We start from the raw sequence: 14,030 nt of genomic DNA on the forward strand, positions 1-14,030 counted from the left end.
TACATTGATGAATCTTCCCCAGTATAGAAATATTGAACTTGTACAATTCTAGAAACCATCTCACCTGTTGTCATCTATTTGTACTAGGAATCGCACAATGTCATGGTGGAGTTTTAAGGCTGTCAGCTCGGTGTATGGATTCTGGGCCTGCTCCTCCCCAATGTTTAATATGGCAGTCTTCTACAAGAAAAATCAGACACTTTTTAATTCATACAAAGGCAAATAATACAATCATAATGATACAATAAGTCATATGTAGTTTCCACAATGACAGAGCTGTAATGATAAGGGAGGCCAGGCCGGTCGTCCGTGTAATATAAAGTGATGAACAGAATAGGAGGTGTTTCTTTTCCAGCTTTTTCATGTATTCTGGCAATCTCAGTGGTGGCCCCTGGCATATCATGACTATTATTACTATGGGCACCGTTCACAGAATACAGGCTGCTGTAAATGGCCCCTGTGTATTACAGACAGAGCCTGCAGGGAAGCCGGATTTCACACAACACCCCTGGTCTATTACCAGATTTATTATTACCAGTAAAGGGAGTCATTCCAATTATATATTTATTGAGGGGGAATTGCTCACAATTCAACTCCCTGATATAGTAGTTAAAGAGGACCTGTCACCTCTTCTGACATGTCTGTTTTAGTAAATACTTGTATTCCCCATGCTATAACAATGCTGTTGCGTTGTGTCTTAGAACTCTGCATTGTGCCATTCCTCTGTTATACCTCCTGGAAATGTATGAATAAATTGACAAATGGGCGTTCTCGTTCCTCTTTCAATATGGTATGTCACTACAAAGTCTGACACTCCCAGCACGGATTGGACTTAGTGTATAGGGACACCTCCCATGACAAGGGTGATGATAACATACAGTTTTTAATGAATTCATATATTTCCAGGAGAAATAACGAAGTAACGGCACAGCGCAGAGTTGTTCTTTTATGGGGAATACAGGAATTTACTGAAAACTGCATGTCAGGAGAGCAGACAAGTCCTACTTAAAGAGAACATTTCACCTGCTCATACATGTGCAGCGGAGTGCAGCATGTAATAGGAGGGGGTTCACAAATACGGTCTCGGAGTCTGTGTGTGTTCTCGCGGGAGGGAACACAGCGCAAGCCACCCTGACACTGTCCGTAGCTGATTGGAAAGTGTCAGAGCCAAGAGATCACGCCCCCTTGCCATTTAGTTAGATAGAAACGCCCCATTCAGTTCAGGGGCTTATTTACATATCTGGCGCCAAATATAACGGCATTTTTGTAGAAAAATATTTAATATAACTTGTAATCTATTCATTTAAACCTCTATTTACTGATAGACAGCTATTTCTGTATTCACACTCTTACTTAGGGCCGCCCACTGGACTCTAAGCCTAGAAAGAGCAGAGATTGACATAAATAGATTACACTACCGTTCAAAAGTTTAGGGTCACTTAGAAATGTCCTTATTTTTGAAAGAAAAGCACAGTTTTTTTCAATGACGATAACATTAATCAGAAATACACTCTATACATTGTTAATGTGCTAAATGACTATTCTAGCTGCAAACATCTGGTTTTTAATGCAATATCTACATAGGTGTATAGAGGCCCATTTCCAGCAACCATCACTCCAGTGTTCTAATGGTACATTGTGTTTGCTAACTGTGTTAGAAGGCTAATGGAGGATTAGAAAACACTTGAAAACCCTTGTGCAATTATGTTAGCACCGCTGTAAAGAGTTTTGCTGTTTAGAGGAGCTATAAAACTGACCTTCCTTTGAGCTAGTTGAGAATCTGGAGCATTACGTTTGTGGGTTCGATTAAACTCTCAAAATGGCTAGAAAAAGAGAGCTTTCATGTGAAACTCGACAGTCTATTCTTGTTCTTAGAAATGAAGGCTATTCCATGCGAGAAATTGCCAAGAAACTGAAGATTTCCTACAACGGTGTGTACTACTCCCTTCAGTGGACAGCACAAACAGGCTCTAACCAGAGTAGAAAGAGAAGTGGGAGGCCCCGCTGCACAACTGAGCAACAAGACAAGTACATTAGAGTCTCTAGTTTGAGAAATAGACGCCTCACAGGTCCTCAACTGGCAGCTTCATTAAATAGTACCCTCAAAACGCCAGTGTCAACGTCTACAGTGAAGAGGCGACTCCGGGATGCTGGCCTTCAGGGCAGAGTGGCAAAGAAAAAGCCATATCTGAGACTGGCTAATAAAAGGAAAAGATTAATATGGGAAAAAGCACACAGACATTGGACAGAGGAAGATTGGAAAAAAGTGTTATTGACAGACGAATCGAAGTTTGAGGTGTTTGGATCACACAGAAGAACATTTGTGAGACGCAGAACTGAAAAGATGCTGGAAGAGTGCCTGACGCCATCTGTCAAGCATGGTGGAGGTAATGTGATGGTCTGGGGTTGCTTTAGTGCTGGTAAAGTGGGAGATTTGTACAAGGTAAAAGGGATTTTGAATAAGGAAGGCTATCACTCCATTTTGCAACACCAAGCCATACCCTGTGGACAGCGCTTGATTGGAGCCAATTTCATCCTACCACAGGACAATGACCCAAAGCACACCTCCAAATTATGCAAGAACTATTTAGGGAAGAAGCAGGCAGCTGGTATTCTATCTGTAATTGAGTGGCCAGTGCAGTCACCAGATCTCAACCCCATAGAGCTGTTGTGGGAGCAGCTTGACCGTATGGTACGCAAGAAGTGCCCATCAAGCCAATCCAACTTGTGGGAGGGGCTTCTGGAAGCATGGGGTGAAATTTCTCCCGATTACCTCAGCAAATTAACAGTTAGAATGCCAAAGGTCTGCAATGCTGTAATTGCTGCAAATGGAGCATTCTTTGACGAAAGCAAAGTTTGAAGGAGAAAATTATTATTTCAAATAAAAATCATTATTTCTAACCTTGTCAATGTATTGACTATATTTTCTAGTCATTTTGCAACTCATTTGATAAATATAAGGGTGAGTTTTCATGGAAAACACGAAAATGTCTGGGTGACCCCAAACTTTTGAACGGTAGTGTACATTGGAGGGTAATTCAACTTTTGACATGTCATAGTGACATGTCAGAAGTTTTGATAGGTGGAGGTTCGAGCACTAAGAACCCCACCGATCACTAAAACTAAGCGGAAGAAGCACTCGTCTGAGCGATGTGCCACTACGTTTATGATCGGCTTTCCTCGGAGCGGTGTACGGGCTCAATAGATAGCCCGTATCAGTTTTCCGAGAAAAGCCGATCAGAAACGAAGCGGCACATTGCTTACCCAAGCGCTTCTGCCACTTGTCACTATGACAAAAAAGTTTAATCACCCTTTATATTTTTTTCTACAAAAATATATATCAATCTGCTCTGCTCCTCCTGCTCTATAACACCTGAGCGCTTCTGCCACTTTGTTTCAGCGATCGGTGGAGGTCCTAGTGATCAGACCCACACCAAATCAAAACTTCTGAAATGTCACCATTTTTAAAAAAGTTTAGTTAAAGAGGCTCTGTCACCAGATTTTGCAACCCCTATCTGCTATTGCAGCAGATAGGCGCTGCAATGTAGATTACAGTAACGTTTTTATTTTTAAAAAACGAGCATTTTTGGCCAAGTTATGACCATTTTTGTATTTATGCAAATGAGGCTTGCAAAAGTACAACTGGGCGTGTTGAAAAGTAAAAGTACAACTGGGCGTGTATTATGTGCGTACATCGGGGCGTGTTTACTACTTTTACTAGCTGGGCTTTCTGAAGAGAAGTATCATCCACTTCTCTTCAGAACGCCCAGCTTCTGGCAGTGCAGATCTGTGACGTCACTCACAGGTCCTGCATCGTGTCGGCACCAGAGGCTACAGATGATTCTGCAGCAGCATCGGCGTTTGCAGGTAAGTCTATGTAGCTACTTACCTGCAAACGCTGATGCTGCTGCAGAATCAACTGTAGCCTCTGGTGCCGACACGATGCAGGACCTGTGAGTGACGTCACAGATCTGCACTGCCAGAAGCTGGGCGTTCTGAAGAGAAGTGGATGATACTTCTATACACAACGCCCAGCTAGTAATAGTAGTAAACACACCCCGATGTACGCACATAATACACGCCCAGTTGTACTTTTACTTTTCAACACGCCCAGTTGTACTTTTGCAAGCCTCATTTGCATAAATACGAAAATGGTCATAACTTGGCCAAAAATGCTCGTTTTTTTAAAATAAAAACGTTACTGTAATCTACATTGCAGCGCCGATCTGCTGCAATAGCAGATAGGGGTTGCACAATCTGGTGACAGAGCCTCTTTAAACTTTAAGGGTAGGAACACACACAACGTATTCAGCACAATGCGTTAAGCTGCACCGAAGGGAATGCCGTCCGGAAAATGGCACCACATTCCATACTTACCCCCTCCCTCTTCTCGGCTCGTAGTCCGGCCTCCTGGCTGCAGCGGTCACATGGCCTGCAATGTCATCCAGGGAGGCCGGACTGGAGAAGAAGCAGGGAACTCTGGGTAAGTATAACTTTATTGATTTTTTTTTCTTACTTGCGATTTTTGCGGCGAATCGCTATGATTCCGCCGCAAATATCGCAACGCACACTGCTTTGTTGCGGATTTAAGCACCCCATTGAATTCAATGGTAAAACCCGCAACAGAAGAGTTGCATATCCGCAGAGTTAATGGATATACTGCGGTTAAAGAAACCGCATTGCAGGTCAATTTAAAGGGGTATTCCGGAACTAAAAAATTACATTTATTTAAATAAAACAATGAAAATGATATAACTTTACAATGTACTTACGTTTCATCAGATGGCTGTAGCGTCGTATATCCTCCTCCGTCACCGCCCCCTTAGTGAAGCAAAATCTGCACTTCCTGTGCAGACCCGTCCATTTAGTCTTCTGCCTTGCTTCCGGTTTCCGGCTTTCACACTGTACGGTTACGTCACAAATGACGTAACCGTACCACGTGCTTCTTTATCTCAGAGCATGCGTGGTTAACACACTCCACCGCGCATGCTCTGTGAAATTATAACCCCTTATAAATTACCGACGGAATACGAAGTTGCGGGAATAACGGCCGTTTCGGCCGTCTTCCCGACAGGTGCAGGAGCTGTGACAGCTGCTGTCTCGTACAGCAGCTGCCGCAGCTCCTACAGCGGGGACCGATCGCTGTGTCCCCGCTGTCTAACCCCTTAAAAGCCGCGTTCTATAGAGATCGCGGCTTTTTAGGGGTTAAGTTACCATCGCCGGCCTGCTACACGATAGCGGCCGGCGATGGTTACTATGGCAACCGGACACCAAACAATGGCGTCCGGCTATGCCATCGACGGAAGCCTAATGGGTCCTGACAAAGTCAGGACCCACTATGCTTGCTGTCAGTGAATAGCTGACAGTTCTAATACACTGCACTACGCATGTAGTGCATTGTATTAGAATAGCGATCAGGGCCTCCTGCCCTCAAGTCCCCTTGTGGGACAAAGTAATAAAGTTAAAAAAAAAGATGTGTAAAAATAAGAAAATAAAAGTTAAAAAAAATCCCCTTTTTTTCCCTTATCAGTCCTTTTTTATTAATAAAAATATATAAATAAATAAAATATACATAATTGGTATCGCCGCGTCCGTAACGGCCTGAACTACAAAATTATTTCGTTATTTATCCCGCGCGGTGAACGCCGTAAAAGAAAATAATAATAAACCGTACCAAAATCACAATTGTTTGGTCACTTCACCTCCCAAAAAATTTATTAAAAATAGATCAAAAAGTCGCATGTACCGAAAAATGGTCCTGATCGAAACTACAGTTCGTTACGCAAAAAATAAGTCCTCGCACGGCTTTATTGATGGAAAAATAATAAAGTTCTTGCTCTTAGAATAAGGTAATACAAAAAGTGAATTATTTTTTACAAAACGTATTTTATTGCGCAAACGCCATAAGACATAAAAGAACTATAAACATCTGGTGTCACCGTAAGGCCGAGTTTACACGAGCGTGTGCATTTTGTGCAAGCAAAAAGCGCGGCGTTTTGCGTGCGCAAAAGGCAATTAACAGCTCCGTGTGTCAGCCCTTTATGATGCGCGGCTGCCTGGTTTTCGCGCAGCCGCCATCATTATGACTCTCCGTTTGGATGTTTGTAAACAGAAAAGAACGTGGTGCTTTTCTGTTTTCATTCATCCTTTACAGTGCTGTTGCGCGAATCACGCGCGTCCCACGGAATTGCTTCCGTGCTTCCGTGCCACATGCGTGGTTTTCACGCACCCATTGACTTCAATGGGTGCGTGATGTGCGAACAGCGCACAAATATAGGACGTCGTGCCATAGGACCGGGCCATTTTGCACGTTAATGACCAAGGATTATTTTTGTTTTTTTCACGGTCGCATTCCAAGAGTCGTAACTTTTTTTTTATTCCGTCGACATAGCCGTATAAGGGCTTGTTTTTTGCGGGACGAGTTGTATTTTGTAATTGTACCATTTTTAGATGCATATAATATATTGATTAACTTTTATTAACTTTATTTTAGGAGAGAATTGAAAATAAGCCGCTATTCCAGTATTGATTTTCACGTTATAAATTTACGCCGTTTACTATGCAGCGTAAATAACATGTTAACTTTATTCTATGGGTTGGCACGATTACGGGGATACCAAATATGTAAAGGTTTTATAGGTTTTCCTACGTTTGCACAATAAAAACCCTTTTAGAAAAAAATTACTCGTTTTTGCATCACCGCATTCCAAGAGCCGTAACGGTTTTATTTTTCCGTCGATGTGGCCGTACGTGGGCTTGATTTTTGCGGGACAATGTGTAGTTTTCATTAGTACTATTTTGGGGTACATAGGACTTAGATTAATTTTTATTTAATTTTTTATGGTGGGAATGGGAGAAAAGAGCGAATTTTGCCGTTGTTTTTTTGGACGCCGTTCATCCAGCGGTTTAATTAATGTGTTAATTTTATTGTTCAAGTGGTTACGATCGCGGGGATACCATATATGTGTATGTGTGATTTGTTTTGACACTTTTACTTTAAAAAAGTATTTCACTGTAATTTTTTTGGGGTTTTTTCACCAACTTTATTTAACGGATTGACATTTTTTTTTTAGTCCCACCATGGGACTTCACTATGCGATGTGCCGATCGCATATATAATGCTTTGGTATACTTCGTATACCAAAGCATTATTGCCTGTCAGTATAAAACAGAGGGAGCTCCCTCCCTCTGTCAAACACATTAGATGCCGCTGTCACTATTGACAGCGGCATTTAATGGGTTAAACTGCCGGAATCGGAGCGCGCTTCGATTCCCGCAGTTGCAGCAGGAGCCAGGCTGTGTATAACAGCCGTGCTCCTGCCGCTGATCGTGTGGGTACACTGGCAGTACCCGCGCGATCACAGGACGGATATATCCCTCCTCCTGCGCGAACTAGCAGCTGCAGAGGACTGATATATCCGCCCTTCGGCGTTAAGAGGTTAAAAACGCAGATATCCAGTGATTTCAGCTTGTGCTATCAGTAATAGAATGAGAGCACCAAAATGAAGACTGAGATTGCAGAAGTTAGTAGAGCTGGGTGTAGTAGGCGGAGCAAGTGCACTGCTGCATGCACATTGCATGCTGGGACTAGAGCAGTGCATGCAGGGAGGAGAAACACAGGAAGAGAAGAGGAATGAACTTACTGAGCAAAACAAACCTCTCAAGGTAAACAATAGGGAGTTATGTTACTAAAACCATTTATTATCAAGAAAAAGATAGTCAGAGTGCACTAATATATTAATAGAGGAACATTGCATTGATTTAAAAAAAAAAAAAAAGGATTGGAAAACCCCTTTAAGGCCTCCCACACAGGAGCGTGTTCGGTGCGTGATATACGGTCCGTACGTCGGCCACATTTCCCGGACCGAACACACTGCAGGGAGCCGGGCTCCTAGCATCATAGTTATCTAGGACGCTAGGTGTCACTGCCTTGCTGCGGGAAATCTGTCCCGTACTGTAATCATGTTTTCAGTACAGGACAGTAGTTCCGCGGAGAGGAAGTGACACCTAGTGTCATTGATAACTATGATGCTGGGAGCCCGGCTCCCTGCAGTGTGTTCGGTCCGGGAAATGTGGCCGACGTACGGACCGTATATCATGGACCGAACACGCACGTGTGAATCAGGCCTAAGTGCGTTTTTTTGGGTGGATATTTACCACAGTGTGGGGACGAGATTTGTTGAAATCTCACCCACACTGCTGCCACTGTAATACGCTGCGTATTTTCCTCAATTAATCCGTTGCGGAAAATCTGCAGTGTTTACTCTGTGTGTGTTCCTACCCTAAAGGGATTTTCCCAAGATCAATGTTTATCCCTTATTTGCAGGATAGGTGACAAACATCTAATTTGTGGGCGCCCTACTATCTCAAACCCCCTGTTCCTCCTCACTGCATGTCCGCAGTGATGAAAACTTTAAATGGAGTGGCAGTCGAGCATGTGCCCTGCCGCTCTATTCAAAGTCCATGGGACTGACGGAGACAGCGGAGTACATCGCTTGGCTGTTTCTGTCATTCCCATAGACAATGAATGGAGCAGCAGGCACATGGTCAACCGTGGCTCCATTCAAGCTCCTCCTCACTGTGGAGGGTGCAGTGAAGTAGAAAGGGGGGCTCAGGACCACCGCTCTAGTGATCAGTTGGGGTCTCAGCGGTAAGGCCCCCAGCGATCAGACATTTATTACCTATCCTGTGAATAGGTGGTACATGTTGATCTTTGGATAACTCCTTCACAGCAGATCCTTGTGATCTGCCATAAATGTGTGTAGCTAGAAAACGGCCACACTGCAGTGTACACAGATGGAAGAGCAGAGCGTAGGGCCGCAGGCTGAGCACCTGAAGATTGCACGTGGCTCCTGGGCCGACAGTCCCCACTATTCACCAATCACAAGATCAATCTGACTAGATTTCTCAGACAGTAGAATTAATGATGTATCTAGATGCAGACGCAGCAACACAATAGTCACATCAAACAAAATGCAGCAGAATAGTGGTGTAATGTGCGTTACAAAAATGGCGCAAGTGAAGTGACCCTATTTATGGAGGACATACAATTTACAATGGTTGATCCAAACTTATTATTTAAAAATTTTTATGCAAAATCCAGAAGTATATATACTGAACACACACACATATATATATATATATATATATATATATATATATAATGGCGCTTGTATCTCATGTCATGTGCTCTGTATATTTTGTAGTGCGCCAGTTTAACCTTCCCGCACCTTGACGTAACTGCATGTCTAGATGAGCAGTAACTGCACGTCCAGATGCGCTAAGTTACGTCTGTACTTTGACAGTTAACCACCGCACGGCGCTACACCACAGCGGCGGTTAACTGAGCAGGGTGTCTGCCCTGCATTCCCTGTCACCGATCAGCGGCCCATCGCCGCTGATTTCGGCAGTTAACCTTTTCGATGTGGCGGTCGATTGCGATCACCGCAATTAAGGAGTTTAGCGGTGATCAGCAGCCCCCACGGGAAATCACGGGGGCTGGCGATGGTACACATGGCAACCGGACGCCAGACAAAGGCTTCTGGGCTGCCAATTACAGAAGCCAATGAGGACCGGCCGGAGGCTTGTCCTCGTAGGCTTCCCGTCAGTGTGACTGTCACGTCACAATGACAGTTGGAATGCATTACACTACGTGTGTAGTGTAATGTATTCCAGCAGCGATCAGAGCTGCAAGTCTAATTCTCCCCTAGTGGGACAAGTGAAAAAAAGATAATAAAAATGTTTTATAACTTTTATAAGTTACATCAACAAAAAAATGCTTTTTTCCCCTATAATAAGTCTTTTATTATAGGAAAAAATTGAACACGTTAAAAGTACACATATTTGGTATCACCGCGTTCGTAATGACCCCAACTATAAAACTATAATATTATATTTCCCGCACAGTGAACAGCGCAAAAAAAATAAGTAAAAAACTAAGCCAGAATCACTATTTTTTGGTCACCACCCCTCCCAAAATATACAATAAAATCAAAAAGTCGCATGTACGCCAAAATAGTACCGACAAAAACTACAACCCGTCGCGCAAAAATCAAGCCCTTAGGCCTCATGCACACAAACCTATTTTTTTCCTCCCGTAAATACGGGTCCTTGGTCACACGTATTCGACCCGTATTGCACCAGTATTTACGGACCCATGCCCGTAAATACGGGTCCGGTGTCAGCAGTATTTACGGGCACGTTTTTGCTGCAAAATTGCACTGCACTAATCGTCAGCCCCTTCCCTCTATCCGTGCAGGATAGAGAGAAGGGGCAGCCCTTTCCGAGGTAAAAGTAAAAGAAATTCATACTTACCCGGCCGTTGCCTTGGTGACGCGTCCCTCTCTTGACATCCAGTCCGACCTCCCTGGATGACGCGGCAGTCCATGTGACCGCTGCAGCCTGTGATTGGCTGCAGCTGTCACATGGGCTGAAACGTCATCCCGAGAGGCCGGACCGGAGGAAGAAGCAGGGAGTTCTGGGTAAGTATGAACATCTATTTTTCTTACACGTTGAGTTATATTGTGATCGGTAGTCACTGTCCCTGGTGCTGAAATAGTTACTGCCGATCAGTTAACTCTTTCAGCACCCTGGACAGTGACTATCCACAGACGTCGCCTAGCAACGCTCCCGGAATTACGGGTGCACACACGTAGTGACCCGTAATTACGGGAGCCCCATAGACTTCTCTGGGCCTGCCCGTGCCGTAATTACGGCCTAAAATAGGACATGTTCTATATTTTTCAACGGCACGGGCACCTTTCCATAAGCATACAGTGAGGTACCCATGGCCAAAAGAAGTTATGGGCCCGTGATTATGGGCGTTTTTACGTTTGTGTGCATGGGGCCTAACACAGCTTTTTTGACTGAAAAATACAAAAGTTCTAGCTCTCAGAATATGGTGACACAAAAAATAAATTATTTTATAAAATAGTGATTTTATCTCACAAACGCTGCAAAACTTTAAAAAATGATAAACATTTAGTATCGCCGTAATCGAATCGACCTGCAGCATAAAGTTAAATTGTCATTTATAGCCCAGGGTGAACGCCATAAAAAAAAAAAAAAATGAATAAAGACCATTGTCAGAATTGTTGGTTTTTGGTCACCTTGCTTGTCAAAAAAAATGGAATAAAAAATAATTTAAAAAAACTGCATGTACCCCAAAATGGTACTAGTGAAAACTACAGATTGTCCTGCAACAGATAAGCCCTCACACGGCTCCAGGGGGAAAAAAATAAAGAAGTTCTGGCTCTCAGAATATGGCGATGCAAAATGTACAGCGTTCCAAAAGAGGATAAGATTGGGCACCATTTATCAGTGCGACACCGGCCACATCTATGAATTATTATTTATTTACCCCATTATTATACCCTCTTATTATGCCCTGATGTTCTCCGCACAGATTACATTTGCCCCCACATTATAAACTGAAATACCAGCAAAACGCCAAACAGAACAACTACCAAGCAAAATCTGCGCTCCAAAAGCCGCTGCCTCCCTCCTCAGCCCTAACTCGTGCTCAAACAGCAGTTCACGCCCACAGATCTGGCATCGCCATACCCAGGAGAACCCGCTTAATATTTTATGAGGTATTTGTCTTCAGTGACACCAACTGGGCACAACATATTGTGAATTCAAATGGCATATCAGTGGAAAATGTTAATTTTCACTCTGCACCACCCGTTGCGCATTAACCTCTTTCTGCACCACGACTTAATAGCATGTCATGGTGTGGGGAGGTGAAGTATGGAGCGGGCTCACGCACTGAGCCCGTGCCATATGTTGCGGGTGTCAGCTGTGTATTACAGCTGACACCCAGGACTAACGGACAGGAACAGCGATCACGCTGTTACAGGAGCCTGTAAAAATGACAATATACTGCAATACATTAGTACTGCAGTGTATTGTACCAGTGATCTAACGATCGCTGGTTCAAGTCCCCTAGGGGGTCTAATAAAATGTGTAAAAAAAAAAAAAGTTAATAAAGTTATTTGTGAAAAAAAATGTATAAATATTTTAAGTCCAAAAGAAAACCTTTTCTCAATTTTTTCACTAAAGCAATGTAAAAAATACACAAAATAGGTATCGCTGCTTCCGTAAAAGTCTGAACTATTACAATATACCATTATTCAACTCACACGGTGAACGCTGTAAATAATAAAGAATTTAAAACGCCAAAATTGCTGTTTTTTGTTCACCTCAGCTCTAAAAAAAAGGTTAATAAAAAGTGCTCAAAAAGTTGTACGTAACAAAAAATGTTAGCAATAAAAACTACAGTAGGTCCTGCAAGAAATGAGTCCTCACACCACTTTATTGACGGAAAAATAAAAACTTTATGGCTCTTGGAATGCAGGAAGTGTAAAACGGAAATAAAAAAGCAAAAAAATGGATCAGTCCAGAAAGAGTTCATTAATTTCTAATAAAAAACATTTATGACCACATGTGGGGTATAGCCGTACTCGGGAGAAATTGCTTTACAAATGTTGGGCGGCTTTTTTATCCTTTATCCTTTGTGAAAATTCAACATTTTAGTGGGAATAATGTTGATATTCATTTTCACGGCCTAATTGTAATAAATTCTGAAAAAGACCTGTGGTGTCGTTTCCCAAATAGGGTAACTTTTGGGGTATTTTTACTGTTTTGGTCTCTCAGGGGCTTTGCAAATGCGACACGAAACCCAAAAACGATTCCAGCTAAATCTGAGCTCCAAAAGCCAAATAGCGCTCCTTCCCTTCTAAGCCCCGTTGTGGGTTCAAACAGCAGTTTATTACCACATATGGGGTATTTCCGTAACCGGGAGAAATTGCTTTACAAAATGCTGGGGTGTTTTTTCTCCTTTATTCCTTGTAAAAATTAAAAATTTCTACACGCCCAGTTGTCCATTGAGAAACTCATTAGCATAAAGCTAAAATCGCTAACATTAATAACGTGGTGAAAATAGATTGTTTTTTTTAATAAAAAGCACTGCTGTCACCTACATTATAGCGCCGATCTCCTTATGTAGGAGACAGGACACTTATAATGTGGGGACAGAGACTCTTTAAGGTCTTATAGAACTACATAGACACATTTGACAGATAAGCTGTGCATAGACATTACACAGATACCAGTGGATCCCAATATTTTATTTGAAGAAAATCTAATGTCTATGTTCAGCCAGATCCTCACCCCATGTCTGATGCTGTTGGAAAAAAAAAAAGTCATAATTATATATATATATATATATATATATATATATATATATATACACACACACACACACACACACACACACACACACATTCAGATGTAGTGCAGGTATGTTATAGTATGAGACGTCATTGACGCAGAACATGACAGTATATAATAATCTTCCCCCATCATACACTATTGACTGTGCTGAGAATAATCACTGATTCATCGCGGCTATATTACCTCTGCCCCGGCCTGCGGCTCTCTGCTGCCTAACAACCACCGGAGCATAGTTGCTGGTATCCCCTGCTGGCTCCCCTGTCTCCGGGTTAGTTACTATCAGCACACTCCAGAACCAACAAGGCTGATCGTACTTCCCGACAGGCCTAACAAAAACACGCAGGCCGGAGTCAGCAGTGGGTGTTACCTAGCAACCTGTCACAGGGCGCTACAGAGAGCAGCAGGGAACAAAATACGTCCCGACACCTAAAAAGCGAAATGTCCTCTCATAGCATGATAAATCTATTTATTTCTTCATCTTAACTAGAAAATAAGGACTGAAGTGGAAAAATCGTAATTAAATGTGCTACCAGATAGTTACTAAATCAACTAAGTTGATGACAGTTTAATGCAATTAAATAATTTGGGAGGCTGGATTCTAGTGCATTCTATAAGCCTGGCTTCACATTGTGCGTTTTTGTTGTGTTTTAAAACACTGCCAATAAAAATGCATGCGGTCTGTCATTACCTGTGTGTTTTTACAAAGCGTTTTAAATGTTTTCTTATATTTTATTTTAAGTTGAGGTGTGGTTATTGCCGCGTGGCTGGGAAACACAGGGGAAAAAGCACATGGGATT

At 42.6% G+C, this 14,030-nt stretch overlaps 1 protein-coding gene across 1 annotated transcript in view; it reads right to left on the reverse strand.

Annotated features, from left to right (window-relative positions):
- WDR41 (WD repeat domain 41) overlaps window positions 1–13,605 on the reverse strand; it is a 50,443-nt gene extending 36,838 nt beyond the window's left edge. The window contains exons 1-2 of the mRNA XM_075838660.1: window positions 13,417–13,605; window positions 65–180 (exon numbers count right to left, since the gene is read on the reverse strand). Coding sequence (XP_075694775.1) covers window positions 65–180; window positions 13,417–13,464 — 164 coding nt within the window. The 5' untranslated portion in view covers window positions 13,465–13,605. The remainder of the gene's footprint in view (window positions 1–64; window positions 181–13,416) is intronic.
- Between the last annotated feature and the right edge of the window lie 425 nt (window positions 13,606–14,030).

Source organism: Rhinoderma darwinii, chromosome 1 (assembly GCF_050947455.1).
Source record: "Rhinoderma darwinii isolate aRhiDar2 chromosome 1, aRhiDar2.hap1, whole genome shotgun sequence".
Classification (NCBI taxonomy): domain Eukaryota; kingdom Metazoa; phylum Chordata; class Amphibia; order Anura; family Rhinodermatidae; genus Rhinoderma; species Rhinoderma darwinii.